This window comes from Zophobas morio, unplaced genomic scaffold (assembly GCF_036711695.1).
Source record: "Zophobas morio isolate AGI-343-1 ecotype UQ-CSIRO unplaced genomic scaffold, CSIRO_AGI_Zmor_V1 ptg000023l, whole genome shotgun sequence".
NCBI lineage: Eukaryota > Metazoa > Arthropoda > Insecta > Coleoptera > Tenebrionidae > Zophobas > Zophobas morio.
In genome coordinates this window covers 14,905,063-14,916,094 of record NW_026972128.1, presented here as the reverse complement: position 1 = coordinate 14,916,094, position 11,032 = coordinate 14,905,063, and the positions used below count along the sequence as shown (strand labels likewise).

At 29.8% G+C, this 11,032-nt stretch overlaps 3 protein-coding genes across 3 annotated transcripts; all 3 read left to right on the top strand.

Annotated features, from left to right (window-relative positions):
- Positions 1 to 727: 727 nt before the first annotated feature.
- On the top strand, positions 728 to 3,400 carry LOC135134035 (uncharacterized). Its single transcript, XM_064062602.1, has 4 exons — positions 728 to 959; positions 1,116 to 1,303; positions 2,792 to 3,041; positions 3,204 to 3,400. Exons 1-4 carry the CDS (start codon positions 767 to 769, stop codon positions 3,398 to 3,400), a joined length of 828 nt encoding a protein of 275 aa, XP_063918672.1. The 5' UTR covers positions 728 to 766.
- A 1,486-nt stretch (positions 3,401 to 4,886) lies between these two features.
- LOC135133920 (ejaculatory bulb-specific protein 3-like) lies at positions 4,887 to 5,571 on the top strand. The gene is made up of 2 exons (XM_064062469.1): positions 4,887 to 5,125; positions 5,284 to 5,571. Exons 1-2 carry the CDS (start codon positions 4,933 to 4,935, stop codon positions 5,478 to 5,480), a joined length of 390 nt encoding a protein of 129 aa, XP_063918539.1. The 5' UTR covers positions 4,887 to 4,932; the 3' UTR covers positions 5,481 to 5,571.
- Positions 5,572 to 8,905: 3,334 nt separating this feature from the next.
- LOC135133922 (ejaculatory bulb-specific protein 3-like) lies at positions 8,906 to 10,250 on the top strand. The gene is made up of 2 exons (XM_064062471.1): positions 8,906 to 9,135; positions 9,982 to 10,250. The coding sequence occupies exons 1-2, from the start codon at positions 8,943 to 8,945 to the stop codon at positions 10,167 to 10,169; spliced, it is 381 nt and encodes a 126-aa protein (XP_063918541.1). The 5' UTR covers positions 8,906 to 8,942; the 3' UTR covers positions 10,170 to 10,250.
- The last annotated feature ends 782 nt before the right edge of the window (positions 10,251 to 11,032 follow it).

Sequence of the window (11,032 nt, the reverse complement as noted above, 5' to 3'; positions counted from 1 at the left end):
AAAAGTAAGATAAAAACATAGAAATCACAAAAGCGGTACATTTACAACAGGTTTTATTACTCTGTAATAAATATTAACATATACATATTACTCCAAAAAAAATATCTATTAAAATGTAGTTTTTTTTTAACAGACCGCGTCATTTCCGTTTCTAATTCTTTGTGTACAATTTTACACTAATATATCTTGTTTTTACCATATTATAAAATGTAAGTTTTGTCATAAAAACACCAAAGCTTTACATTTACTAAAATTGTTATCATTTTCTATAAAAAAAAAATGCCAACCAACTCTGTGTTAAATTTCATAGTAGATATTTTTAATACAACTTTTTTTTATCATTGTATTAAATTTGAACAAGAATAAAAATCTTACCAGTTAAGCTAAAAAAAGTAACGCAGTTATAATTTTTTTTTAACAAGCGGTAATAAAATTAACAGTTAAAAGCTGTAACTCATTCAGGATATTTCGCCTTTTTTTTTTGGTTGCTTCTAGTTATGGAAAGTTATTGTAGTATTAATTTCAATATAATTAATTTTCCATCTAAGATTGTGCATCAAAATATTTTTTAACACAATGTCAGAATACAATAGAAGACCAGCTCCCAGTATATTTCTAGACTATATGTATTTCTGTGGGATTCTCGGATATCTCTGACGTTTGTGACGCCTCTTTACTTTTTTGTGTATATTCTTTAGGTATAAATTAGTGCATCGAAACCTTGCCAGTCAGATCTACCAGAACATCGACCCGAAACTGTGAAATAATGAAGACGTTCATCCTTATTGCATTGGTTGCCGTCATTGGCGTCGCCTGGGCTCGTCCGGACGAGAAATATACCGAAATTTACGACAATGTTGACTTAGATGAAATTTTGAACAGTGAAAGACTTCTGAAAAATTACTTCAATTGTTTAATGGACAGAGGCAACTGCAGTCCTGACGGCGAAGAACTTAAAAGTAAGTAATTAATATTTGTTACAAACTGTAAATTTTCCTTTGCTTTCTTTTTTGTAGAAGGTTATTAGAATACCTATCCAATGAAATTTGTGTTTTTCGAAATTTTAATTTGAATTCTAGTTTAAACGCACTAATATTTTTTTTTGTTATTTGCAGAGGCGATACCTGACGCTCTTCAGAACGAATGCGCAAAATGTAACGAAAAACAGAAAAACGGAAGCAGAAAAGTTATTCGCTTCCTAATTAAGAATAAGAATGATTGGTGGAAAGAATTGGAAGCTAAATACGACAAAGATGGAATCTATAAAAAGAAATATCAAGCGGAATTGGAGAAAGAAGGAATAGTGTTGTAAACAGAAACACTGAATAGTTAGCACTTAGTTAGAAATACATACGTTATTATGAATGTAAATTTGATTCGACGAAAATAAACACTTAACATAATTAATGTGATTTAATTGTGGCTAAGCTGGTCCAACCTGTGCTCAGTAAAAAATAGAAGTTACAGCAGATTAATAATAAATGATTTAGCTAATTCAAAGTACATTGAGGGACACCTTGTATCTAAATGAAAACCACGTATTAAAATATTTTCTCTTTTCTAAAATTTATTACACGAACATGGCACGTTACAATATTAGCTTTTATTTTTTTGTTGAGGAACACTGAGTTTGATTTAAAATTATAAAGTGAGAGTTATAGGAACGTTGCTTGGATAAAATGTCTCTTACTTTAAATCAAGTGGGTATAATGATTCTTCACATTTTTGAACTGGAAAATAAATATTAAAACTGACGAGGATCTAAAGTTTCGTTGACGGTTTGATTATACTAAACCTAGTTATAAAATTGTTGTTATCTAATGGAGGTTTTCAGATATCAGTCTCCCGATCACTTAATGAAATTAACTATTTGTGAAATTACATTATTACAATACTTATGGGAAGTCAAGTCTCTTTCAGTGGCCAAAATTTATCTATCATCTACAATATGTCTAAACAAAAATGTTATTTGCAGCGAACGCCTTGTATTTTATTACAACTTCTCCGGTAAGGTTTGCTCGAACGAATAACTACAAAATTAGAATATCGCTTTCAAAGTTATGACGTCATCAAGAGATTTTGGATGGTAAAAGTCAGATAAAAACATAAAAATCACAAAAGCGGTACATTTACAACAGGTTTTATTACTCTGCAATAAATATTAACATATACATATTACTCCAAAAAATATCTATTAAAATGTAGTTTTTTTTTTTAACAGACCGCGTCATTTCCGTTTCTAATTCTTTGTGTACAATTTTACACTAATATATCTTGTTATTACCTTCTTCTAAAATGTAAGCTTTATAATAAAAACACCACAGCGTTACATTTATTTACAGTTTTAATCAATTTGTGTAAAAAAATTGCAAACCTACCCCTCTGTGTTAAATTTTATACAAGATACAGAAATTTTAGTTTTTTTTATCATTGTATTAAATTTGAACAAAAATAAAAATCTTACCAGTTCAGCTCAAAAAGTAACGCAGTTATAAATTTTAACAAGCGATAATAAAAATAACAGTTAAAAGCTGTAACTCATTCGGGATATTTCGCCTTTTTGTTGGTTGCTTTTGGTTATGGAAAGTTATTGTAGTATTAATTTCAATATAATTAATTTTGCATCTAAGATTGTGCATCAAAATATTTTTTAACACAATGTCAGGATACAATAGAAGACCAGCTCCCAGTATATTTCTAGACTATATGTATGTCTGTGGGATTCTCGGATATCTCTGACGTTTGTGACCCCTCTTTACTTTTTTGTGTATATTCTTTAGGTATAAATTAGTGCATCGAAACCCTGCCAGTCAGATCTACCAGAACATCGACCCGAAACTGTGAAATAATGAAGACGTTCATCCTTATTGCATTGGTTGCCATCATTGGCGTCGCCTGGGCTCGTCCGGACGAGAAATATACCGAAATTTACGACAATGTTGACTTAGATGAAATTTTGAACAGTGAAAGACTTCTGAAAAATTACTTCAATTGTTTAATGGACAGAGGCAACTGCAGTCCTGACGGCGAAGAACTTAAAAGTGAGTAATGAATATTTGTTTCAAACTGTAAATTTTCCTTTGCTTTCTTTTTTGTAGAACGTTATTAGAATACCTATGCATTTAAATTTGTTTTTTTCGAAATTCTAATTTGAATTCTAGTTTAAACGCACTAATATGTTTTTTTTTTTTTATTATTTGCAGAGGCGATACCTGACGCTCTTCAGAACGAATGCGCAAAATGTAACGAAAAACAGAAAAACGGAAGCAGAAAAGTTATTCGCTTCCTAATTAAGAATAAGAATGATTGGTGGAAAGAATTGGAAGCTAAATACGACAAAGATGGAATCTATAAAAAGAAATATCAAGCGGAATTGGAGAAAGAAGGAATAGTGTTGTAAACAGAAACACTGAATAGTTAGCACTTAGTTAGAAATACATACGTTATTATGAATGTAAATTTGATTCGACGAAAATAAACACTTAACATAATTAATGTGATTTAATTGCGGCTAAGCTGGTCCAACTTGTCTTCAGTAAAAAATAGAGGTTACAGCAGATTAATAATAAATGATTTAGCTAATTCAAAGTACATTGAGGGACACCTTGTATCTAAACGAAAACCACGTATTAAAATATTTTCTCTTTTCTAAAATTTATTACACGAACATGGCACGTTACAATATTAGCTTTTATTTTTTTGTTGAAGAACACTGAGTTTGATTTAAAATTATAAAGTGAGAGTTATAGGAACGTTACTTGGATAAAATGTCTCTTACTTTAAATCAAGTGGGTATAATGATTCTTCACATTTTTGAACTGGAAAATAAATATTAAAACTGACGAGGATCTAAAGTTTCGTTGACGGTTTGAGTATACTAAACCCAGTTATAAAATTGTTGTTATCTAATGGAGGTTTTCAGATATCAGTCTCCCGATCACTAAATGAAATTAACTATTTGTGAAATTACATTATTACAATACTTATGGGAAGTCAAGTCTCTTTCAGTGGCCAAAATTTATCTATCATCTACAATATGTCTAAACAAAAATGTTATTTGCAGCGAACGCCTTGTATTTTATTACAACTTCTCCGGTAAGGTTTGCTCGAACGAATAACTACAAAATTAGAACATCGCTTTCAAAGTTATGACGTCATCAACAGATTTTGGATGGTAAAAGTCAGATAAAAACATAGAAATCACAAAAGCGGTACATTTACAACAGGTTTTATTACTCTGTAATAAATATTAACATATACATATTACTCCAAAAAATATCTATTAAACTGTAGTTTTTTTTTTAACAGACCGCGTCATTTCCGTTTCTAATTCTTTGTGTACAATTTTACACTAATATATCTTCTTATTACCTTCTTCTAAAATGTAAGCTTTATCATAAAAACACCACAGCGTTACATTTATTTACAGTTTTAATCAATTTGTGTAAAAAAATTGCCAACCTTCCCCTCTGTGTTAAATTTTATACAATATATAGAAATTTTATTTTTTTTATCATTGTATTAAATTTGAACAAAAATAAAAATCTTACCAGTTAAGCTCAAAAAGTAACGCAGTTATAAATTTTAACAAGCGGTAATAAAAATAACAGTTAAAAGCTGTAACTCATTCAGGATATTTCGCCTTTTTGTTGGTTGGTTCTGGTTATGGAAAGTTATTCTAGTATTAATTTCAATATAATTAATTTTCCGTCTAAGATTGTGCATAAAAATATTTTTTAACACAATGTCGGTATACAATAGAAGATCAGCTCCCAGTATATTTCCAGACTATGTACGTCTGTGGGATTCTCGGATATCTCTGACGTATGTGACCCCTCTTTACTTTTTTGTGTATATTCTTTAGGTATAAATTAGTGCATCGAAACCTTGCGAGTCAGATCTACCAGAACATCGACCCGAAACTGTGAAATAATGAAGACGTTCATCCTTATTGCATTGGTTGCCATCATTGGCGTCGCCTGGGCTCGTCCGGACGAGAAATATACCGAAAAATACGACAATGTTGACTTAGATGAAATTTTGAACAGTGAAAGACTACTGAAAAATTACTTCAATTGTTTAATGGAGAGAGGCAACTGCAGTCCTGACGGCGAAGAACTTAAAAGTGAGTAATTCATTTTTGTTATAAACTGTAAATTTTTTTTTGCTTCCTTTTTTGTAGAACTTTATTAGAATACCTATGCATTTAAATTTGTTTTTTTCGAAATTTTAATTTGAATTCTAGTTTAAACGCACTAATATTTTTTTTTTTCTTATTTGCAGAGGCGGTACCTGACGCTCTTCAGAACGAATGCGCAAAATGTAACGAAAAACAGAAAAACGGAAGCAGAAAAGTTATTCGCTTCCTAATTAAGAATAAGAATGATTGGTGGAAAGAATTGGAAGCTAAATACGACAAAGATGGAATCTATAAAAAGAAATATCAAGCGGAATTAGATAAAGAAGGAATAGTGTTGTAAACAGAAACACTGAATAGTTAGCACTTAGTTAGAAATACATACGTTATTATGAATGTAAATTTGATTCGACGAAAATAAACGCTTAACATAATTAATGTGATTTAATTGCGGCTAAGCTGGTCCAACCTGTGTTCAGTAAAAAATAGAGGTTACAGCAGATTAATAATAAATGATTTAGCTAATTCAAAGTACATTGAGGGACACCTTGTATCTAAACGAAAACCACGTATTAAAATATTTTCTCTTTTCTAAAATTTATTACACGAACATGGCACGTTACAATATTAGCTTTTATTTTTTTGTTGAAGAACACTGAGTTTGATTTAAAATTATAAAGTGAGAGTTATAGGAACGTTACTTGGATAAAATGTCTCTTACTTTAAATCAAGTGGGTATAATGATTCTTCACATTTTTGAACTGGAAAATAAATATTAAAACTGACGAGGATCTAAAGTTTCGTTGACGGTTTGAGTATACTAAACCCAGTTATAAAATTGTTGTTATCTAATGGAGGTTTTCAGATATCAGTCTCCCGATCACTAAATGAAATTAACTATTTGTGAAATTACATTATTACAATACTTATGGGAAGTCAAGTCTCTTTCAGTGGCCAAAATTTATCTATCATCTACAATATGTCTAAACAAAAATGTTATTTGCAGCGAACGCCTTGTATTTCATTACAACTTCTCCGGTAAGGTTTGCTCGAACGAATAACTACATGTTTTCACCAATTAGATGTTATAGTAATGTAATAAAATTCAGTCTACTGTAATTATTTTTAATGAGACCCTGTAAGAATTATATGATGTTCCATGAACAAACCAAATGAGAAAGGCGACAACTTGCAAATAAAATCGTCCTGTATAAATACAGTACAATTCTAGTCGTTGAATTTTTTTTTCTAAACCAAATAAATAAGTAAAAATGTTAATTATAATTTTTCTAAATAAAATGTAAATGTTATTTATTCTTACATACTACAGATTATCATGTTTCTTTGAAAGTAAAGCATAAACACATACGTACAGAGTGTTCTGCACAAAATTCATCCGTTAATTAACCTCTTGAAAAGTCCTCGAACAGGTCAGTTGTATTTTTTAAAATGGCACTTGTTTTTTTTAAAATGGCACTTGTTGACGTAAAAATGTATTTTTTGTAACCAGCCGTTTTTGTAGTGACGTGTTTAAGATTCTTTTAAATGACATTCCAACTTTTTTTTTCGAATTTTAGTAGACCTTTATATAAGTTAAATGGTCGTAGAAAAAGTTGAAATATTGCATATAAGCAAACTTAGAGAATTGAAAAAAAAAAGTTGAAAACAATCTTTTCATAGTTTATTTATTCTAAATTTTGCAGAGCTGCAACAGTGTGTTGTGACAGGAAAGTTCCGTCATCACAAAATTGATTTTAAACTAACCAGTCTAATTTTGGGTAAAAACCAGATATCGACTGACGTAGATCTTTCATCTCTGCGACCAAGATGGCATAGGTGTGACGTACGTACAGTTATATAATTAATTCTTTATTCTACTAAATATTAATAGCGAATATTATAACCAAATAGCGAAATAAAATCTCATTAAACAAATCAAACGTGGTGCACTTCTTATGACCTATTTAAATACCACTGTCAATTAAAATATACTTACGTCTGGATAAAATTTATTCGATCAATTTACTATAAATGACTAATTTCTCCTAAAGAAAGTAGAGTAATTTGGTTTAAAAAATGTATAGTGCTCCGAATCTTAAGCACGTCATAATTATAACAGTATTATATTATTAAAAAAGTCCCATAAAACACAAATATAAATAGATTTTTGAAATGTCGCTAAGTTTTAAATTGTTATCAAAGCAATGTGAAATCAAATTTTACACTTTTAACATTTTTTTAGTAAGATACCTAGTAATTAATATTATTTTTGTAGTGATTATGATTGCGGAATACTAGCAACATTTTGTTAATTCATTGTATCGAAAAAAAAAACAGGCTTAATTAAACATATGCGTTGAACTGTGTACAGAGGACATAAAAAAATAATCAAATTTTCTCTGACATGCATCAAGAATGCTCCAATGTCAAGAAAGTTTGACGTAAATAGTCACATCAATTTTTAAGTGGGATAAAACTTGATTGTTACTTCCTCTACGGAAATATTGTGACTGGATTCATCTGGCGAATGTATACTTTCTTGTTTTTTCGAAGTCTGACTGTCTGCCGTTTGTTGTCTGTTGTTTGTGTCAATTTTTATTAAACAATCGCTGAAACTATTCAACTAAAACTACTAAAACGCTAACCAAAATTTATCTGATCATACCTATCAAGAATATGATGACGTCATCTCAAAATTTTGTATATTAGAAGTTTTTAAAATTACAATTATAACATAATTGCCGAATAAATTCTGTCTAAAATGTGCAAAATTGTGTAAGTCTCTACGTGTGGTTTATCAGTGTATTCATATTTTTTGGAATTATTTATACTAGATGACTTAAAAAAATTAAAAGTGAGGTAATTTATTTTATTGCTCAAATCACGAACGGTTCACCCCAGATAAACAACGAGAAAAAGTATATTATCAGTATTTGGTTAATTTTGATTGTTTATGTTTATACATCGAAAGAATGCACGATTAAACAGGTCGTAAGTTTTCTCCTTAAAATCGAGGAGGTGACGAAAAAAATTATTAATTATTAAGCTACTGTATATCTTACATGTTAGACCATTGTTAAGGATCAGCCACGGAGTTTACCACACGTTAGTGCCCTTGCATTGGTATAAAATGTAATTGCGCAGTTTTGATTTTTTCACGAAAGTGTGGATACTTAGGGTAAAAAATCAAGGAGGATTCATAAACCACAAGTATAGGAGTATGTTATTTACAAAATTGTAATGACGTCAACTGCACAAAATTTTGAAGGGACGTCATAAAGTTGTTGTTGGAGATGACTAACCAATTTATATACAGATAAAATTTTAAAACAAAATCTTCGGTAATTTCGAAGATTATCTGTTTAATAAAAATCGACAGAGATAGACGACAACAACAGACGTCTCTTTTTGGGAATACAGTCTGGTGAGAAGGATTACAATTAAAAATTTTTTGCCACTCTTTTCGAATTTTTTTAGCAATTTTCAAAATTTGGTGTATATGTACATTTAGCATTAGTTAATACGTAAAACTTACAATATTTCAGTAACCCTTTATAAACTACAGATTGTGTAAAATCTAATTTTATGTAACATTAGAAGGTTAAAAAAGTTGCAACTTTGCAAGGCGTAATTTCAATAAACTCATTATTCCTTTCAAGGTATGCATGAATCAGTCTTCTTATTACTCGATGGCGTGAGATCATCCCCTCCTAATGAAGTACATTTTAAGTGAATTGATTTTAATATAAATGCTTCAATTACACCTTACCTAGATAAGTACGAGCGTAATTGTTAATCAGTAAAGATGAAGAGAGTGGCGTTGTTATTTCTTTCAGTGTTTGTTATCAGTGAGGTTTGTTCAGAGTCGTCAAAATACACAACAAAATATGATGACGTTGATTTGGACGAAATTATCAAAAGTGATCGACTTTTAAAAAATTACGTTAACTGTCTTTTAGAAAAAGGCAAATGTACTCCTGATGGTGCTGAACTTAAAAGTTGAGTTTGGTTTAAAGCCATTCGTGTTTTAATTTTTTTTTTTTAGAAGTTTTACCTGACGCATTACTCACTGAATGCTCGAAGTGTAGTGAAACTCAAAAAAATGGCAGCAAAAAAATCGTCCGTCACTTGATTGATCACAAACGCGATTGGTGGAACGAACTTGAAGCGAAATACGATAAAGATGGAACGTACAGGAAAAAATATGAACAAGAGGTGAAAGAAAAAAAGAGCAAATAAAATACAACTCTTAAATTTTAATTCAGTGTGAAACTTTAATGCCTTACTGTATTTCAATAAAACAACAATAAAAGCAAACAATTTGTTATGACTGTATTTTGTAGTCACCTTGCCACCTATACAGACGTTTAGATAGAACGATTTATGTAAATTAACACGATTTAAATTAAGAAGCAATTGCGTCACGACCCGTGTGGTTAGCCTACCGGCTACATAAAATTACTGAATATTTACGACGTCAGTTCGGGCACTTAATTTTTTTTGGCTATGCTTCATATATAAACATGAACAAATACGCTTCCAGTATCCAAACCTTCGAAAACATCGAACTAATACAATGAAAAATTTGGTAATATTTTCAGTTGTGCTCTTTATTGGTCTTGCTTTTGCTCGACCAGATGAAAAATATACCACAAAATATGATGATATCAATATTGACGATATTATAAAAAATGATCGATTATTAAAAAGTTACGTTAATTGTTTGATGGACAGAGGCAGTTGTAGTAACGAAGGTGCAGAACTAAAACGTGAGTAATTTTTAACACAATTATTTATTTCTACAATTTTTTTATATTGTACCCGTACATTTCCTTTTTTTGCAGGAATAATACCTGATGCCTTGCAAACAGACTGTTCAAAATGCAGTGAGACACAGAAAAACGGCAGCAAAAAACTTATTCATCATTTGTATGACAACAAACGTGAGTGGTGGAATGAGTTGGAAGCTAAATACGACAAAGATGGTATTTACATTAAAAAATATGCATCCGAATTTGACAAGAGTGCATGAGAAAGCTAACATAAACTTGGCGCCGATATGTCAAATTTAAAAACTAATTGTATACTATTATTAATAAAAGTATGTTTAGGATGTGTTTATTTAAATTTCTATTATCCATTAGATCAGATCTAAAAATCTGGGAGTACATACAATTATCTCTCTAATTAAATACGGTTAATTAAACTCATGACTTTATATAAGTATAAGTTAATGTAATTATTTAACACACATAACCTGTCTTACAAGAAACAGTAATAAATTATGCATGAATTGTTATTTTTCTGTACAAAACGGAGCAAATCAATTTATTGTTTCTTAGAACAGTGAAATTAAGTCTACTAAATTTTTACATTCAGAGAAATAAATAAAATAAAATAAATTTACTTGTTTAAAAAAATTAATTATTTCAGTAATATTAATATTAGGTTGATTTAGCAGGACTAGTTTTTCTCAACATTTTATAATTAATTTGGGAAACGAGTTACTACTGGAATAACTCTGGTGGTCGTTATAATTTTTAAAGTACCACTTATTCTTGAAAAACATCAAACAAAAATGTGGAATATAGGAAAAATACTAAGAAAAAATTTACACTTATCGTACTGATTTATTACTAATTTAATTTTCGTTTTTAGTTAACCGTGCAGAAAGAATTAATGCTCACAAAAAAAATAAAAATTCCCTCTGATGACATATTTCTCTAAATAACCGAAATTCTTTAATGAATTTTTGGGAACTTTCGTATATCAAATCTGTTCCGCACACTTGGCGTGAATGCGGTAATCTAATAATATTGCATTACCAGTATGGTATTGGAACTCATTACACCATTACTAACACAAATGCATGGAATAAATCAGAATTATTTCCAT

Bases quoted from the DNA above. Each gene is read 5' to 3' on its own strand.
- LOC135133920 (XM_064062469.1), top strand. From the start codon at position 4,933: ATGAAGACGTTCATCCTTATTGCATTGGTTGCCATCATTGGCGTCGCC. The intron at 5,126-5,283 runs GTGAGTAATTCA...TCTTATTTGCAG, and splicing joins TGACGGCGAAGAACTTAAAA to AGGCGGTACCTGACGCTCTT.
- LOC135133922 (XM_064062471.1), top strand. From the start codon at position 8,943: ATGAAGAGAGTGGCGTTGTTATTTCTTTCAGTGTTTGTTATCAGTGAG. The intron at 9,136-9,981 runs GTTGAGTTTGGT...CTTTTTTTGCAG, and splicing joins TGATGGTGCTGAACTTAAAA to GAATAATACCTGATGCCTTG.
- LOC135134035 (XM_064062602.1), top strand. From the start codon at position 767: ATGAAGACGTTCATCCTTATTGCATTGGTTGCCGTCATTGGCGTCGCC. The intron at 1,304-2,791 runs GTGTTGTAAACA...GGTATAAATTAG, and splicing joins AATTGGAGAAAGAAGGAATA to TGCATCGAAACCCTGCCAGT. The intron at 3,042-3,203 runs GTGAGTAATGAA...TATTATTTGCAG, and splicing joins TGACGGCGAAGAACTTAAAA to AGGCGATACCTGACGCTCTT.